We start from the raw sequence: 20,507 nt of genomic DNA on the forward strand, positions 1-20,507 counted from the left end.
AGAAAATGAAATCATTTCCAACACAGGCCTAAATATCTTAAATGTTAATGCTTTATTTTTGTAATACTAGGACTCTGCATGTAAAAAATTGAAGATTATTTCCACAGAGGAGCCCTACTTACCAAAGTCATCAGAAGTGGAAGGAAGGGCTTTATCCAATGCTTTTTATATGGAAATTCTATTGATTAGAGAGCTTCAAGATTATAGAGCTCTAATTTTATTTTTTAAATCTAGCATTTTGTTACTTGTGCTTTTTACTAATACTTTTAAATGTTACCAAATTCAACATGCAAATACTCACTGACAATCACTAGGATTAAAAAGCAAACATATACTTGAGGGCAAATATTAGTTACAAGTTTCAAATATGAAAGGTCTGAAGAGGGTTTATGATGATAATGCAACTGAAAAGGAAATTTAGATGTTTCTATACCATGAAACACAAAGAACTCATTTAAAGAAAATTTTATATAAAATATCTCCAAAGATAATGATTAAAACTATTTTTAAATAAACCTGTGGATATTAAGTCTGATTTATAAAAATGAATGAATTTCTATAGCATAAAACAGTTTAAGATTTAATGTACTAATCCTGAGGCATAATTTATTTTATATCAACATCTAGTAAAGCCATTCAGAAAGTCCAGAGTACTGCCCCGACCTCTGCATATTCAAAGAACTTTAATAAGTCTGATCTGCAATCTCAATTAAGAAAAACTGGCCTAGAAAATGCTGGATTCAAATTAAAGTAGAAAGGTTGTAGCCCACATTTTAATCACATTGAAATGATGACTGCTAACAATTTGCTGCTATTGCCTAATGTCATCAGAGTATCATCAGGACTCTGATGAAGGAAAACTCTCCAGAACAATGTTACACATGTGGTCAAGTGCAAAACAAATCAAATGTTGAGTATATATGATAAATGAATTAGGCAAAAAAATACCGAGAATTAATATTTGTTGAGAGACTGGTCACTTACTGGAAGAGAACAGTTCAGTTGATGACAAACAGTAATTAGGGCAAGCTATGTGTCTGGCTGATAAAGGAAAACAGATCAGATTTAGAAAAGAAAGAATATATTTCCTGTCTTATATGTCTGAAAAACCATATCCTAAAGGTAGGTTTAAGAACTTATTTATGGAAGTTTAATGGTATATTTGAAGAGACGAACCTTCACCCCCAAGCTGTTACATAATATATTATTTAATATTTATATAATATTGTCCATGTACTTGCATCTTTTCCTTGGAAAGGTAATAAAACAATGCTACTCATTTTTAAAATATAAATATATAAAAGGAGCTAACCTCTTTAAAGTCAATTAAAATATTTCCATTAGTGATTTCTTCAATAATAATATAAAATATACTTAAAGGCAAAGACCGTGAGTCAGTCTATCATTATATAAAAATCTGTTATTCAAGTTAAAATTTTTCTTTGCCTATTCCTATTCAAAACATAAAAAGTCTTAGGTTAAGATTCAACTTTCAAGTCTAAATTCTAATTAAGTATGAAGGCACACTTATTCCTTCAGAAGCATAAAGCTGATTTTCAACAACAGTTCTTAAGAATAATTTTGTATTACTTACACAGAAAAAAAGCCTTACTGATATTCCTTGCTAATGACAAATGAATGCTTGGCATTTTCTCTCCTAGAAAAGCATGTATCCTAAAAAAGGAATCTGACCTAAAGAAAATAGAAATATTCATAGCTGGCATGAGCTTTACAAACTTAAAATATTTTAAACCATCCATCTAAACTTCATTTTCATGTACTTTCCTAATTTTCATGCCAGGATCTATTTTATCTTCTGTTCCCCAATTTTAATTAAGAACAGGACAGAATACTGACTGGGGAAAGTTGAAAAAAGGCTTGCAAGGCTTCTTTATTCTCTAAGTGAGGACAGCTCTTACAGGTTTTCATACTTGACCTCACTTTCTAAAAGTAAAATCATCTTATTATAAATCTCTCTTCTTCAACAGGAAGCTGAGCTTTTTATTTCCATCATCACCAGTGTCAGGAAACAAAAGCAAATGAGAAGTTCTGCAAAGACTTTATAACAGGCAAATTGTTATATTCATTAACTGAAATATCCACCTGTTATTCTATTCTAAATATTGTTAATATCTATACACAATACAGAAATAATTTCTATGGATACCATCTCAATACACCAGAATCTCCCAAAGTATATTCTTCCAGTGATTTTATCTAGTGATTTTTAATTCAGTGGGCTAAACTGTTTGAAGAGAAATATATGATTCAGCTAATAGTCTCAAAATATTTGCTTATTTAATAAATAAACTTTAAGATCTGTTTATCTAGAATGTTGCCAGTATTCTCAAAGATTTTCCTTAAAATTCTATATTTTGGGTTTTCACTTCTTAGAGAGAGTAATGCAAGGTATAATTCCACTTCTCTGCCCATCTACTGTTAGTGTAGGGCATCTATTTTACTGTGAACAAAGCTGCCTGCCTGTGCTACAACATGAAAACTACTTCTTCAGTTCCTCCATCTAAAAAGCAGCAAAGCAAAGCACCCCACATGTAGGAATTTTCCCTTGGTAATCTAAGTTAAACTTTTTGTAACTTTTAAGCCTCCAAAATAATTTCCAAAACCATATTAAGTGACCTTAAAAATAAAGAAGGCATCCTTGTACCAAAATATCTGGAAAAATAAATAAAAGAAAACTTTGTGAAGTTTTGATTTAGAAAGCTTTTTTACAAGTCTACATTTAAAATATCAAAAATATTGTTATTCTGCCAACTTAAAACCTCCTAAAAACTAGATAAAAAGTTAAAATAGAATGAAATAAAAAGAAGCAATCAATCTCAATAAATCATAATTATCCCTATTGACTTGTTTTGAGACATTTTCACCACAAATTTCTTAAGTTCTCAAAAAGGAAACCCTCACATTTACATATGTTCTATTTTACAGTTGCTATACCAATTTATTTTAATGTTATTTACCTAAAACATGGCTGATTTTTTACTGAATAAAAGGATTTAAAGTAATTTGGAAGAAAATTCTTTTAGCTTATAACCTTTTATTAGTCCAGACTCAAATCAAATCTATTGAAAAAAACTTCCCTATATGAAATCCTTCACTACTTACAATTTTTTACTTACAGGGTCATAAAGAAAAAGGCAGTAGATAATGTGGGCAACAGGAGAGAAGATTTGCCAAGGAAAAATTTTTCCAAGGTTCAATTGAGATGATAATTGGACATGAGGAATCTATGATTTGTGGAATGAAAAAGAATATTATTTTAAGAAGCTGTTAATGTGGAAAACACTCATTTTTCCTGATCAAAGACCCCTTTAAGAAAGCTGTGCAACCATTCATTCCTTTAAAAAATGCAATTAACAAAATCTTCACACAATTTCAGGAGATTCATACAAACCACAAAAAACATATAATCTCAAATTAAGAACACGTGTTGTGAACACTCTCTTGACCAAACTCAAAAAATGACCTTATAAAATCACTAGGTTTAACACTCTTTCTGAATTCCAAAATATATGTATCTAACTTTTACTATAAAATCTTGAGTAATAAAACACAATGTAACATCTAGCTATGTACAATAAAATTAATTGTAATCCTCAAAGTTTTATATAACATTAAAAATGTGGCTTTAAAAATTAGTATATCTAGATGGCTAGTATAAGTCACACATGTCTTTTCTATTCATTCACCTTTCACATGGAAGTCCTACTGAAAAATGTGATACATTTGGGTATCACTCCTAAGTCTTCTCATTACCGAGGGAAAACAGAGTATTTGCTTAATAAAGAAAAAGTCAAGAAATTTTGCACTTTGGAAATAAAAATTGTGCTGCAAATGCTACAGAAAGGACCCAACTGTCAAAATCACAATCAGCATTTTGTATCTCTAGTTTCTCTTATTCTTACTCAACATTTATTATTTAAGAATAAGAATACATTTCAATACATTTCCACTAGTAATGTGCAAGGAGTACTGGAATGAGCCAATGTACAGTTTTAACCGTCTTATTTTCAACTTATTGTGAAAACCTGGAATTTTATACTGAGTTTTGAAAATCCAAATATGCAACAGATACCTTTAAATATTATCTCCAATCAGGAGTTTTACAAGTAAACTGATTTTTTAAAACATATAGTGGTCAATAAATAAAAAAAAGATTAACTAAAGAACAACATATTAAGAGCCATGTCTCCCAAATGTCTTATTATCTGTTCTTTTTTTAGGTATACCTTAAATACCTGGCAAATATTGTTGTTTAGAATAATAAGCATATCAAATCTAACTTTGTCACTTTTAGAAGTTCATTTTTAAAAATGGATCTAATGATCATTAGAAATGGATCGCTAAATCTAATTAAATATATTTTCTCAATTCTTAGTGCAGACCGAGCATTAGTTAAGAAGACTGAATTCACTTATGTTAATGGGAAATTTTTAAAGTGAGTAATAATATAATCTACTTTTTTATATACACATCACACCAAACTCTGGTAATCCCTCAATGCTTTTCAGGAAAAAAAGCCCTGAAAGATTTCAGATTCTTGAGACATGTGGTTAAAGTGACAAAACAGTAAATCAAGTTTCAGTTACCCAGGACAGAAGACAGAAATAACAATCACTTGGGATCCTGAGTATTATATTCAGTTTCTCCAGAGGAAATCTGGCTGAGCCGCTTGCTAGATCCCCAAAATTTTCGAGAAAGTTGACCGGAACGCATCTGTTTAAAATAAACCAGAGAGATGTTATTAAGGAAAAAAAGAAAGAATAAATGAACTTGATAAGATGACATTAATTTAGTAGAATGCAGAAAATGTAAGTTTGGGTAGCAGAATCATTTTAATGATTCTTCGTTAATAATAAGAAAAGAAAAATTCTCTACATTGAATGTCATTCAGTTGAGAATAGTCTAATGCCAGTGTGTAAACCGTCCCAGTTATGGCAAAATTACCAGACTCCCTTACTTCATGTATTAAAAAATTTTTTCACTTCATTCAAATGATCTCTTCAAATTATATTTTATCTAGCTAAGGAGATACAAAAGTTGGGGATTTTTCTCCTCTTGTATGAAGTTCTATTAATGCCAATCATAAGGATAAGAAGTAACATAATTTGATGAAAATAAATTTGATATAAAATTTGATATAAAATTTGATATAAAAATTTCAAAAAATAACAATAAAAAGTAATTTAGAAAACAAGAATGGCATAAATTTTTTGATGGTAAGAATAACATTTTGTCTACCATTAGATTTGTACCAACTAGCCCACTTCTCAGCAAATAAATATTATTAACTGCATCAATGAATAACTTCCCTCTAAAAATCCTCACACTTCTCAGTGGGGGGGGAACCCACATGGAAAACACTTCTCCCATCCAAGTTTCTGAGATCATATGAGATTGGGCGCGTTTAGGACGGTATAGCCTTAGATGAAAACATTTCTCAATCTAACGATATGATTTGTTGTAATTACTTTCCCAAATGCAATCTACTTTTAAATGGTATTTTGTCTGCCATCCTTTTTACATGGCTAGTTTTCTTAGGTATGTTTACTGGAGTGATAAAAGACAAGCCTAATGCAAAGACACTATGGCAAACTTATTTTGCAATTTTGTCCCATTGTATTCCCAGAAATGTATTTCCATTCATCTATTACTACTTTACCACCTGATTTATAAACATGCATGTCATACTGACAGTATAATATATAAAACTGATGCATGTATTAAAAATACACATTAATCAAGATTTTGACCTTTTAGATAAAACTAGATCTTAAAAAAGTATTTTTCATAATGATCTATTTAATTTCTACAGTATCATATAGCAAGATTCAAATTATTAAATTTGATTATTTACTAAAGTAGATCCATAATTCAACGGATACATACAAAAATATAAAAAGATAAAAATACTTTTATTCAACATCTACACACAAGTCATATTATTCTTTGTGTTGTAGACTATATAAATATTTCAACAAAAACAAAAACTTACTTGGTAAATATTACATAACACTGATTTAGGCCTATAAAATGAAGTTGGTTAGGCACCTTTCCCCCAATCAACTCTTAAAATAAGGTCATTTCATTTTTAAAACCAGTAAAATCAAAAACTGACAATTTTTTTTAAAAGGCACTTGGATACACCACAGAAAGTGAAGCATACTCGAAGAGTCCAGTCTAAGCAGAGTTAAGGAATCTCATTAGAAGAGAACAGGAAGGAACTATTTACCTAAGAAATTTATTTTTAAAATTATTTATTTATTTATTTTTAAAGAGATGGGAAGAGAGGGAGAGAAACAACCATGTGCGAGAGATACATCACTGGTTGCCTCTCACATGCCCCCAACCAGGGACCTGGCCTGCAACCCAGGTATGTGCTATGACTGGGAATCAAACCAGCAACCTTTCGGTTCTCAAGCTAGCACTCAATCCACCAGCCAGGGCCAGAAATCATATTTTAGATTTCTCATAAAAGACCAATTATATGAATAAAAATTCATAGTGCTTAATTTGATATGATTTAACAATAAATTTTCCAGCATAATCACTAAATTACTGGGAGTAGCTGCAATTTTTTAAAATTATTTTTTTATTTTTAAAAGATTTTATTTATTTATTTATTTATTTTTAGTGGGGATGGGAAGGAGATAGGGAAAGAAATATCAATGTCTGGTTGCCTCTCCTGCGTCCCCTGCTGGGAACTGGCCTGCAACCTAGGCATGTGCCCTGACTGGGAATTGAACAGCGATACTCTAGTTCACAGGTCCACACTCAATCCACTAAGCTACACCAGTCAGGGCTTAAGATATTAGAATATTTAGTAACTGATAAACTACTGGCAAATGAATTCAGTGACTATGGGAAATCCATTGAGAATTAGCACATTATATGGGATATTTGTGGTTCCAAATAAAAAATGATGCTTTTATAAGAGGACAACTGATATACAATCATGTTGGGTATTTGCTAAAATACAGTTTTATACAGATTTGTTTTACATGTTCTTGCACTTTGTATAAATGGAATCATTCAGTACATGTTCTTTTATATCTTCCTTCTTTCAATAAGCATACTAAATTTTAAATTTATATTGTTATATGTTTCACTAATTTGTTGGTGGGAAGTATTACATTGTACAATTATCCTGAACTTATTTATTTATTTTCCTGTTAACAGACATTTTCAATACCCAATTTGAGATGATTATAAATAAAGCTAATATAAAAAAATAAAGTAGCTTTATTGTTTGCATCTATATTTCATTTTTTTAATCGCTTTTATTAGACATCTCAGTTCTGTGGCCACAGGCATGGACAGAAGAAGATGGCAGATGGTGGGGCCAGTTGAAATTCTTCAGGGTATGTCCTGCTGGTACAGAGACAGGCCCCACATGTTATTTTTTATAAAGGCTTTTATATACTGAAAATCCAAGAAGTAGTCTCGAACCTAGATTTAGAAAGAGAGAATAGAAGACCATTCATATTCACACAGAGTGACAGATGGAAACCACCATATGTGGGCTTTTAATGATAATACTGGCATCATTCTTGAATGCTGAATTTATTGCCTTTGAAAAATCAAATTTTTAAAATTTGTTTATCCATAACAGATATTCTTGATTCAGTAGGAACAAAGAAGAACCAAAGGAATACAACGCAGTACAGGAAATGAATTTCTTCACTAGGTTTTACCTCTGCTGGCTTGCCAACACCCACTACAATCAATTTTCCATCTTCTAATCCTACAAGAATATGGCTGTATTCTTTGGTTACACAAACACAATGGATAGGCAATCGCATAGCTAATGGGGTGATGCTGAGATTCAAACTAGAAGAGAAAAAACACGCACATGATTAATGGACATATAATAGATTCTTAGAATCTTATACCTGGAAATTAACTTAATCATAATCAAGTTCTGCATTCTGATTTTACAGATGTAGGATTTAGCTTCAGAAAGTCTGCATGCCTCACACAAGGTCTGCATTTATGCATTACTTAAATACTTCTTTATTCTCAACATCTGTTGTTCTTCTGACCATATATATGAGTTCTTATGAAATGATTTTTATCTTGTTGATTACAAGTTAAAGTTGGATAAAAAGGTGTAAAAGCTCAACAAGTACATGTATAGGGGGATAAGGTCAATAAAATTGATTTATTTACTTTGTCTTAAAAAAGACGTAACACATCAAAATAACAACTGAACTATAAAACCACCATCATTCAGACCCATCAGAAATTGAGCTGAATGGAAGTCCTAAAACTATGTAATTAAAGAAGAAACCACATCAAGACTGTAGGAGGGGAAGGGACGCAGAATGGGCTAGTTCCACACCTACATGTGGTGAATAAAAATTGGGAGAGATACCTCAGGAGCAAAGAGTCCCAACCCCTTACCAGGCCCCCCAGCCCAGGGTTCCAGTGCCAGGAAGAGAAGTTGCTATAACTCTGGCCATAAAAACCAACAGGGATTGAGGCTATGGAAGACAGAAACCACTGGCGCTCAGGCAGTTCCTCTTAAAGAAACCATGCACAGACTTACACAGATTCACTCCCTCTGAGCCCCAACATGGAGGCAGCAGACTAAAAGGCACCAGAGACAAATGGGGAGGAACTGAATTGTTCAGCATCAGGGCAAGAGCTGGGAGGCAGCTTTCTCTCAGATAGAAGCACTGGCAGAGCCCACTGTTCCTTTTCTAGGCATCCCCCAAGAGAACCACAGAGGTGGCAGGTGAGTGCCATATCTGACACTCCATCATCCTGGCTCACACTGTTTGCCCCACAAAGGTGATTCTCTGAGGCCCTGCCCCACCCAACTTCCAAGCCCACCGAAGCTGTTTCCAGTGGCCTTTCCATACAAATGGCTTGTCTTGACACATGATTCAAATTTTTCTAAATTCTCTCAAACAAGCAGCCTGGCTTCACTACCTCTCACTAAGTTGTTCCAGGACCAGCAGTAGCAGCAGTCAGCCTTGGGTTCACCTGGGCACCGTTAAGCCATCTGTAGATTGCTTTGTACCTTATGCTGTGTGACCCCCGCAGAACACAGGTGGTGGCTGACCTTGGATATGCCAACAGCAATAAAGGCTCCACTACAACAGGAAAGTGTACACAGCCCACACAGCGGGCACACCTTGAGTACCCAGCTTGATGAATAGGAAAGACTGTACCACTGGGTCCTACAGGACACCTACTACATTAGGCCACTCTACCAAGCCTGGGAGACACAGCAGCTCTACATAATACATAGAAACAAACACAGGGAGACTGCCAAATGAGGAGATAGGGGGCCCAAAAGAAAGAAGAGATCAAAACTCCAAAAAAAGAACTAAACAAAATGGAGATATGCAATCTATCAAAGGCAGAGTTCAAAACACTGGTTATAAGGATGTCCTAGGAACTTAGGACGTCAACGGCACAAAAAAGATCCTGTCAGAATCTTTAACCAGATACACTGATAAAAGTAAAAAAAGATTTACAAGCATCAACAGTAGAGTAGATGAAGTGAAGATTCAAATCGGCAATCTGAAATAGGAGGAAGCAAACAACAACAAAAAAACAAATCAGAATAACAAGGAAAAGAGCAAACTAAAAAAATGAGGAAAATGTAAAAAGCCTCTGGAACAACTTCATCAACATCTGCATCATGGAGGTGCTAGAATGAGAAGAGAGCAAGAAATTGAAAACCTATTTGAAAAAATGACAGAAAATTTCCCTAACCTGGTGAAGGAATGGACATACAAATCCAGGAAGTGCAGTGAGTCCCAAACAAGATGAACCCAGAGAGCCCCTCAGCAAGACAATCATAACTAAAATGCCAAAGGTTAAAGGCAAAAGGAGAATCTTTTAAAAAATTTTTAAAGGATTTTATTTATTTATCTTTAAAGGGGAAGGGAAGGAGAAAGGGAGAGAAACATCAATGTAGGGTTGCCTCTCATGCGCCCCCCGCTGGGAACTGGCCTGCAACCCAGGCATGTGCCCTATCTAGGAATAGAACCACGGTTGTTTGGTTCAGAGGCCTGGGCTCAATCCACTGAGCTATACCAGCGCCAGAGCACAACAAGAGAATCTTAAAAGCAACAAGAGAAAAGCAGTTAATTCCCTACAAGGGAGCTCCCATAATACTGACAATTGATTTCTCAAAAGAAACTCTGCAGGCTAGAAGGGATTGGCAAAAAAATATTCAAAGTGATGAAAAACCAAGGAGCTACAATCAAGATTATTCTATCTAACAAAGCTATCGTTTAGAATCAAATGAGATGAAGAGACTTCTAGCCAAAATGGAGTCGTAAATACACTTTACCTCCCAGCACAACCAAACAAGGACAACAACAAATTTAAAACAAAACCCAACCAGAACTACCAGAAAATCAAACTGTATGGAAGTCCAACATCCAAGGAGTTAAAGAAGAAAAATTCATACAGAATGGTAGGAGGGACAGAGACACGCAGTGGGGGCAGAGAGGACAAGCAGCAAGGCAATGGCTGGAGGACTGCAAGTGGGTGAGGCGGCAGCTGGTGAACGGGGTAGTCCCACATTTGAGTGCAGATAAACAGGGAAGAATAACTAGGGAGCGAGCGCATGAAACTAAAGCCTCAATACCTCTGGCTGCAAAAATTTGTGGGGGTTGTGGCATTGGGAGAAACTCCCAGCCTCACAGGAGAGTTAGTTGGAGAGACCCACAGGGTCCTAGAATGTATACAAACCCACCCACCTGGGAATCAGCACCAGAAGGGCCCAATTTGCTTGTGAGTAGCTGGGGAAGTGACTGAAATCTGGCAGAGAGCATACCAAGTGGCACTGTTCCCTCTTTGACCCCTCTCCCACATAGTCACAACACAGTGATATGGGTTGCCCCATCCTGGTGAACACCTAAGGCTCTGCCCCTTACTATGTAACAGGCATGCCGAGATAAAAACAAAGGCCCAAATGAAAAAACAGATCAAAGCTCCAGAAGAAACACAACTAAGCAATGAAGAGATAGCCAACCTATCAGATGTATAGTTCAAAACTCTGGTAATCAGGATGCTCACAGAAATGGTTGAGTATGGTCATAAAATAGAGGAAAAAGTGAAGGCTATGCAAAGTGAAATATAGAAAAATATACAGAAAACCAACAGCGAAGGGAAAGAAACCAGGACTCAAACCAATGATTTGGAACAGAAGGAAGAAATAAACATCCAACCATAACAGAATGAAGAAACAAGAATTCAGAAAAATGAGGAGAGGCTTAGGAACCTACAGGACATCTTTAAACATTCGAACATCTGAATCAGAGGGGTGCCAGAAGGAAAAGAGGAAGAGCAACAAACTGAAAACTTATTTGAAAACATAATGAAGGAGAACTTCCCTAATTTGGCAAAATAAATAAGACTTGCAGGAAGTCCAGGAAGCTCAGAGAGCCCCAAAGAAGTTGGACTCAAGGAAGCACACACCAAGGCACATCATAAGAAAATTACCCAAGATTAAAGATAAGGACAGAATCTTCAAAGCAGCAAGAGGAGACAGTTACCTACAAAGGAGTTCCCATAAGATTGTCAGCTGATTTCTCAAAAGAAACCTTGCAGGCAAGAGGGGCTGGGAAAAAGTATTCAAAGTCATGAAAGGCAAGGACCTACGTCCAAGATTACTCTATCCAGCAAAGCTTTCACTTAGAATGAAAGGGCAGATAATGGGCTTCACAGATAAGGTCAAGTTCAAGGAGTTCATCATCACAACACCCTTACTATATGAAATGTTGAAGTGACTTATCTAAAGAAAAGACCAAAAACTATGAACAGTAAAATGACAATAAACTCACAACTATCAACAACTGAACCTAAAAGAACAAAAACAAAGCAAGCAAACAACTAGAAAAGGTACAGAATCACGGAAATGAAGATCACATTGGGGGTTATCAGCAAGGAGTGGGGAGAGTGGGGGAAAAGGTTTAGGGATAAGAAGCGTAAATGGTAAGTACAAAATAGACAGGGAGAGGTTAAGAACAATATAGGAAAGGAGAAGCCAAAGAACTTATATGTACGACCCATGGACATGAACTAAGTGGTGGAGGAATGCTCTTGGGAGGGCTGTGCAGGGCACAGGGGAATAAGGGGGGAGAAAAAAAGGACAACTGTAATAGCATAATCAATAAAATCTACTTTTAAAAAAAGGACAGATGAAGAACTTCCCAGACAAGAAAAGCTAAAGTTCAACCATCACTAAACCAGTGGTCTGTGAAATGCTAAAAGGTCTTCTTTAAAAAGGAGGAAAAATGTGAGAATAAAATCACAATAAATACATATCTATTAACAAATAAATCTAAAAATCTAAACAAAATAAATAAGCAGAACAGAAACATAATCACAGACACAGAGAATGATTTTGATGGTTGGCTGCCAAATGGAAAGAGGAGGGAATGATGAGAAAGGTAAAGGGATAAAGAATCACAAATTGGTAGTTACAGAATAGTCATGGGGATGTAAAGCATAGGGAAGACAGTAAGCAAAGAACGCATATGCAGTGATTCCTAGACATGGACAACGGTGTGGGGATCACCTGAAGGAGATGAGCAGGTCTGGGTGGAAAGGGGCAATGGCAGAAAAAATTGGGACAGCAGTAACAGCATAATCAATAAAATATAATTTTAAAAAGATGCAACATATAACACATACAAATAGAATATAAAATAATATACAGAGTCTGGCAGAGGTAATGTGTGCTTGAGTGTGGTTGGCAGGGTAGTAATACAGGTGTAATAATTTAGACTTTTAATTTGAACTTTTCACCTAAAATGTCATATGGTGTGCTTGAATGTGATACTGTTATACTACAGAATTACATGCTTAAGATTTTGTAATAAAAAGGGGCATTATTTGTGCCCCTATATATTTAAAATATGATATGAAATATAATACATCATTAAAAAATATTCACAGCTTTTATAATTAGGGAATAAAAAATTCTATGATGCAATTAACATGTTCTACACTAACCTGCTAAAATATCCCACTGATTTTTCTAATTTGGAATTTTCTTATTAACAATACCCTGAAATTAGAGTTGTAAAACAAAATTCTGGATCAATATAATTGGAATCATGTCTCAATGCTCTACCAAAGAAGAAAGGTAAAATAGAGAAGAAAACTACAAAAATAGAAAAGAGGTGTTGATATAGAAGAGATTCTTATTTGATGCAATAAGGTAGAACATCTTGGATCAGGAAATATTTTATAAAAAAGGTTTTTGGAAAGGCCAAGATAAATTTGAGGAATATAAATAAGCCACAATAAATTTTTTATAAAGAGAAAAAAGAATGTGCGTGTGCATATAGGAAACATGAAACATATGTACTATTCAAACATTGGTGACATCCTTCTTTGCTGCATTAAATAACAAGATTCTCTACCAATTTTATGCATACAGTACACTCAATTTTAAACAAATCCGTTAATCTTATATTTTTTAGGGTTTTTTTTTTACCACAATTAAAAAACATTTTTTAAATCCTAACTTTAGTTTGTAAAAATTCAAACTGTAATTGGAACAATTTCGAAATCTATAATCCAGGCATAGTACTTCCTGGCCATTTAAAAAAGATTTTATTTTTTTTATTTTTAGAGAAAAGGGAAGGGAGGGAGAAAGAGAGTAAGAGAAATGTCAATGTGTGGCTGATTGTCATGTGGCCCCCACTGGGGACCTGGCCCACAACCCTGGCACATGCCCCGACTAGGAATCAAACCAGTGACCCCTTGGTTTGTAGCCCATGCCCAATCCATTGAGCTACACCAGCCAGGGCTAAAAACATTTTTAAAAACTGGGGTGAAATATACATAGCATAAACTTTTCTACATTTAAAGACTTACATTGGTATTTCATTTATTAATCTGGGAATACATTAGCTTCCCCATTTTTTCCAAAAATGTGGAAGTTGCCAAAAAAAATGTGATCATAATAAATGATAGATCAAAAGATTAGAGACCTTAGATTGCTGATTTTTACTCTAGGGTGAAAAAACTACCACATTTATTTATTTATTTTTAGAGCAAGGAGAAGGCAGGGAGAAAGAGGGAGAGAAACATCAATGTGTGGCTGCCTCTCACACGCCCCCTACTGGGGAACTGGCCAGCAACCCAGGCATGTGCCCTGACTGGGAATTGAACCAGCAACCCTTTGGTTCACAGGCCAGCACTCAATCCACTGAGCCACAGCAGCCAGAGCTGAAAGTACTACAACCTTTTAAAAACACCCTTTTAAGGTGTTACTTCAATAATTCTTACTATTTACCTGTGGAGGTCTCTTATGGACAGGAACCCCTGTAAACTGCCCATGACAATGTGTTCTTCAATTATGCATATATCTGATACTTGTTCCTTTAGGACTTGAGACCCTAGATACTTTCCATTTACAGAAAACAGATGCAATGCATTCGTATCCTGAAAAGATTAGATAAAGGAAATTTAATGATCTCAATTTAGAACTCAGTTTCAACACTATTAATTAAAACTATGACTATAAGAGTGATTATTGGGTTTAAAATGCTGGAGTAAACACTGGTTATAGTTAAAAAGAGAGTGTGTAAGCAATATTACTGATGTGATTTCAAATCAGATTGCCAAACAAATAAATATTAAATAAGAACTTACTCCTCTGAAAGAAATCTCATCCAGTCCCTCCACAAAGAAACATCGTCTATATTATTAAAACAGATTCTTAAATTCTCTTAATTTTTAAAAAGTTATCAGTGAAAAGAAAAATAAACATAAAATATTCATGGCTTGTTTATGCATACCATACCTTGTATACATAAAGAATTTATAATTTTCACTTAAGCTTATGAAGTCCCACATAATCAGAAATTATTAAAATTACATATTATATACGCCAATAGAAATCCTTAAAAAAATACAAACATGTAGCCAAGATTGTGATAGGGTAAGGTAATGGTAAAAAGTGAACAAATCGAATGATGAAAGAAAAATACCCTTTTTCAAACTTGGTTTTCTTTCCTTCCTAAAAATACTTCATATATAATTTGGGAAGGAAAACACAAGCTTATAGTCTAGCCCTACTGCATGTAACTGTTAGATACCTTGAGGGTGGTCTTTTCTTCAATGCTGGAGTAGATGACAATATGTCCTTCCCGAGATATAGCCAAATTGGGGATGGTCAGGAGCAGAGAACTCTCACAAGGTGGTCGTAAAGTCCTCATGTACTGACCTTTCTGAATAGTATGTATAATCACAGTGCCATCCTACACATAGAAAATATTAGAAAATGAAACAAAGAAAAAATTTAAAAAACAGTGGGTTGGAAAAAGAAATGTGGGAAAGTTTTGGAGAAAATGTTTATTCTACCATGAACACATGTACTTTAGGAAAAATTCAGATCTTGAAATTTCAAATAGTAAATTATTTCATAAAATGCCCTGTTAATCTTAACCAGTAAGACCAGCAAATTCCCAAAATATAATTGTCTTTTTAAGTTTGTACTTCCTGCAGTTTTCTACTTTTGCAAAGTCCTACACATAGTATAAAATTTCTATACTTTTACAAATTCCTCTACCAAAAAATATAGCTATAAACATTATCTCTAAATTTATAGAAAAAATAACATTTTTTAAACCCTTACCCAAGAACATGCTTATTGACTTTAGAGAAGGGGGGAGGCAGTAAGGAGGAGAGAAACACTGATTGGTTGCCTCCTGCACATGCCCTGACAGAGAACTGAACCTGCAACATATATAACGAGCCCCGACAGGGAATTGAACCCCCTCTCAGTTTACAAAAGGATGCTTCAACCAACTGAGCCACACCAGCAAAGGCAAAATAGCACTTCTTAAAGATGAAATCTTACCCTCGATCCTGACACTGCCATGTCGAGCTCAGTGCTGATGCCGACACTCAATACCTCATCAGTGTGTCCATACAGAATCTGAAGGGGTTTAGATGCTAAGCCCGCAGGAACACCTCCCTAGTATTAGAACAGAAAAGCAAAGGTCATTTTCTCGTAGGCTATTTCTATTAAAAAGTTTGCTGTATTTAAACTGTCTAATTACAAACCAACACTGCATCTAGTTCTTACCACTGATTCTGTTCAAAATACTCATTCTTGTTGTCTCAATCTTTGGTAGCTAAAAAACTTAATCTGAATAATTTTGAGGTTGATTATTTTGGATTAATTTTTAACAGGTGTATTGTTTGCCCTTTCCATCTAGATATTTATTGTCTCTTCACTTTGAAGAAACATTTTGCATTACATTTCTGAATGCTTTCTCTTTTTCATTTATTGGAGTACATCAATTTCAGGGACATCAATTATCTTTATGCTAACTTGTCTGATTTCTATAGCAGTCATTCTCTTTCTAATTGCTTTAATAATTTTGTTTTTATATTTGTATTCTCCTTGATTACTACATTAATTCTATCTTCCATGCCAATAATTTTATTTTTAGCCACATCAAATCTGTCCCTTACTGTTCAGCTTTGGACTTACTATGTTTGTAATGGCATTGGTCTGAATCTCAGTTTGATTCTTCTGCAATCTCCCTTTTCATCCTAAAATGCATTTTATAATTTCATTTTTGAGGTCCTATTTTACTGAATCAGTATTCTTATTATGTTCCTCTAACACCATAATATTATTGCTGGAATTTCCCTGTACTTGAGTTGTTTCCTTTCAGAAGATTTCTTCATCTGCTTTTGACATGCTTTGTCTGTATATGAGTCTCGCTTCCTGTGATATAGATGCTTGAGTAGTTACCATGATATCGGTGTTATGATTATCCTGGATAACTCTGTCCACATCTTCTACCAGCACTACATGATGTGGATGATGTCCCCTTTACACTCTATCACCCAGGACATATTTGTCTTCCTGTAAGGGTGTCTGAGTGCTTAGCACACTCTATGTAGTTTTTAAAAATCAGGTCATTCCTATATTATTTAAGCAACTGAAGTTACAAAGAAAGATGAACACTTCTCAAATTCATCTTATAAAGGCTATATATCCCAATATTAAACATGGTAGAGAAAAAAATAAAAATAGATTTTGCTCACAACTAGAGAATTAAAGCACTAGTAAATAAAATCCTATAGTAAAATATAATACATCACAAAATATATGGATTTATCATATGAATTCAAGGATAGTTCAACCTAAGACATGTCTCAAAATAATACAATGAGAAAAAGAAAGAGGGAAACTATAAATAAAAAAAGAAAGAGACACTGGGAAAAATAGCTGCAAAGGACACTACTGGGACTACGTACAAAACCAGAACATGAACCACAGGCTAGATAATGGTGTTGCAGTAGTGATAGTCAGTTAGAAATAAAAATGATTTTAAAAAGCCCACCAAAAAATAATAAACATAATTAGAAGTAAGTATAACAAAGTACAGGACTTAAATTTAAAAAATTATCAAAAAACATTTATGCTGTTATAAATGACCTTCCACCCAGAAGTAAAAAAAATCATGTATATTATTATAGAATACAGAATATGTATTTTGTGTATAGAATACAGAATCTAGGATATAAATATATGCATATGTTACATATAACATAAAAAACTACCAATGATTTAAAGAATAAAATGTAAAACAATAAAATCAGAAGAGTATTACGAAAGAATTTTTAGTTAATATTTAATAAATTTGGAATGGGAGAAAGCCTGTTAAACAAGGTAAAAAAATCCAGAAGCTATAAATAAAAAAGATACTTCCCTGAACTAACATTATTATGAGAGTACAATAAGGTTGATGAAAATTATAAATCTGTAATTTCTAGTAGTCCTACTGAAAGGAAAATAGAAGTATTATGTTAACAGGATAAGAAAAATAATTGTTTTCCTAGAAGTTAACAAAGAGGAGTTTCTGGCAAGTGATAGGACAAAAGGTCAAGAATCAGTCAATAAACCTTGGGCAAATGTGGTGATTTAGGACAGGGCACAATGGGGAGTAAAAGAATGCAAAGGAGCTCAAATAATCATTCAACGCAAGAGAACAATTCACCAACATCTGAAGAGTATTCCCAGGGTAAATCTCTAATTGAAGCTGAGTATTTAAGTGCATAATTACCTGCTGTGTTATTTGCCATATCATACAGGTAGTATCTCTGGAACCAGAAATCAAATGTATTCCACAGTAGTCGGTAGCTAAACAAGTCACAATATCTGTAAGGAAATAAATAAATAAACAAACCAAAATGACTTGGCTTTGCTGGAACTAAGAGCAATTTTAGTTTATGGTCAAACTACACTAAACCAGTTGTTTTAATGGAGAAATGTAGCACTGGCATTGCAAAAGCATTGAGAAAGAGTGACTCAGAAAAGCAGCAGTATTAAAAGCATGTAAAAGAACTTTCTTTGAGGCCACTCCTTTTTAAAAAATATATTTTATTGATTATGCCATTACAGTTGTTCTATTTCCCCCCTTGATTCCCCTCCACCCTGCACACCGCCTCCCCCACCATTCCCCCCTTTAGTTTATGACCACATGTCTCAAGTTCTTTAGATTCTATATTTCCCATACTACTCTTGCCCTCCCCCTATCTATTTTCTACCTACCATCTGTGCCACTTATTTCCTGTACCTTCTCCACCCTTCTCCTCCTCCCACTCCTCTGTTGCTAACCCTCCATGTGATCTTCATTTCTATGGTTCTGCTCCTCATCTAGCTGTCCTCTTAGTTTGCTTTTGTTTTAGGTGCGGTTGTTAATAACTGTGAGTTTGCTGTCCTTTCACTGTTCATCTTTTTTCTCTTCTTTTTCTTAGGTAAGTCCCTTTAACATTTCATATAATAAAAGCTTAGTGATGATGAACTCCTTGAATTTGATCTTATCTGAGAAGCACTTTATCTGTCCTTCCATTCTAAATGAAAGCTTTGCTGGACAGAGCAATCTTGGTTATAGGTCTTTGGACTTCATGACTTGGAATACTTCTTTCCATCCCCTTCTTGCCTGTCAGGTCTCTTTGAAGAAATCAGCTGACAGTCTGATGGGAACTCCTTTGTAGGTGACTGTCCCCTTAGCTCTTGCTGCTTCTAGGATTCTCTCCTTCATTTTAATCTAGGCTAAGTTAATTATGATGTGCCTTGGTGTGTTCCTTCTTGGGTCCAACTTCTCTGGGACTCTCTGAGCTTCCTGGATTTCCTGGAAGTCTATTTCCTTTGCCAGATTGGGGAAGTTCTCCTTTATTATTTGTTCAAATAAGTTTTCCACTTGTCGCTCTTCCTCTTCCCCTTCTGGTACCCCTATAATTTGGATGTTGGAGCATTTAAAGATGTCCTGGAGGTTTCTAAGCCTCTCCTCATTTTTTTGAATTCTCGTTTCTTCATATTTTTCTGTTTGGTCACTTTTTTCTTCCTTCGGGTCCACTCCATTGACTTGAGACCCAGTTTTCCTTCCATCACTATTAGTTCCCTGTGCATTTTCCTTCATTTCCCTTAGTGTAGCCTTCATATGTTCCTCTAATTTGTGACTATAATCAACCAGTTCTGTGAGCATCCTGATCACCAGTGTTTTGAACTGTGCATCTGAAAATTTGGCTATCTCTTGGTCACTTAGAATTATTGGCTCTGGGGCTTTGAGCTGTTCTTCTGCTTGAGCCATAATGTTTTGGTCTGTTCACACCTGTTATGTATGAGGGGCGGAGCCTTAGGTGTTCACCAGGTTGACGCCACCCAGGTCACTGGGTTGTGACGCTGTATGTGGGGGCGGGGTCAGAAAGGGAGCAATAGCAGTCCCCTCTGCTGCTTCCCTCCCGCTGGCGCCTGTGCCGTCTGTCTCACTGCTCGCTCCTTCACTGGTTTATCTGCGCGCGAATGTGTGAATGCGGTCAGCCTGCTGCCTTGCGCCCTCAGTGGGTCTGCCTGCTACTCCACACCTGGGATCCGCACACAGCTGCCTGCGCGCCTGGGTCAGTCCAGTGGATCTTTCCTGCCTGACCCCGTTCCGTTGCTGGCTTTGCCCCTCTTACCAGTCTGGCAGAAAAGTTCGTTGCTGTCGACTTCTGTACAGTTCAATTTTCTGTGTTTTGGCTGCGTATTCTGTTACTAAAACTTGTTGTCTTTAAACTTGGTTGTGTGAGAAGGCACAGTGTTTCCACCTATGCCTCCATCTTGGTGGAAGTCTGAAGCCACCCTTCTGTTGGGAACCATCCTGCCTGGTTTCGGGAAGCTGTAACCCCACTGACAAGTGAAAAGGCCCCACACCTAGGGGTCCTTGGGACATAAGCCACTAAGGAGACAAAACTTATCCTCCCAGCAGGGGTACAGCCCTCTGCCCCATCTACTTCACCCTGCTTGGCTCCTGGAGGGTGGCTGGATAGTCAGTGACAAGTGAGATGCCTCAAGGAATAAACAACCTAAGACAGGCATAGTCACAAAGGGGCCATCAGGGAAGGATTAGGGGATTGTGGAAGAAGGACAAAAGATCTTCACCCCTTGGCTTTATCATAGCCTGAGTCCTCAATCTATCTACAAAAATCTCCTAATCTCTTAGCTG

General features: G+C 35.5%; 1 protein-coding gene across 7 annotated transcripts in view; it reads right to left on the minus strand.

The window, feature by feature from the left end:
• The window catches only part of NBEAL1 (neurobeachin like 1), a 165,340-nt gene that overhangs the window by 2,853 nt on the left and 141,980 nt on the right, over positions 1-20,507 (minus strand). For 6 of the 7 annotated variants that reach the window (XM_053658892.1, XM_053658853.1, XM_053658824.1 and 3 more), the window contains 6 exons: positions 18,084-18,178; positions 15,860-15,976; positions 15,096-15,257; positions 14,291-14,439; positions 7,713-7,848; positions 56-4,734 (listed from right to left, as the gene is read on the minus strand). In XM_053658892.1, the coding sequence (XP_053514867.1) occupies positions 4,633-4,734; positions 7,713-7,848; positions 14,291-14,439; positions 15,096-15,257; positions 15,860-15,976; positions 18,084-18,178 (761 nt within the window). In that variant the 3' untranslated portion in view covers positions 56-4,632. Of the gene's footprint in view, positions 1-55; positions 4,735-7,712; positions 7,849-14,290; positions 14,440-15,095; positions 15,258-15,859; positions 15,977-18,083; positions 18,179-20,507 lie in introns of those variants that run through there. The other variant, XM_053658795.1, reaches the window with a different exon arrangement.

The sequence above is a fragment of the Artibeus jamaicensis genome, unplaced genomic scaffold, assembly GCF_021234435.1.
Source record: "Artibeus jamaicensis isolate MK-2021 breed Jamaican fruit bat unplaced genomic scaffold, CSHL_Jam_final contig_1015, whole genome shotgun sequence".
In the NCBI taxonomy this organism is placed as follows: Eukaryota; Metazoa; Chordata; class Mammalia; order Chiroptera; family Phyllostomidae; genus Artibeus; species Artibeus jamaicensis.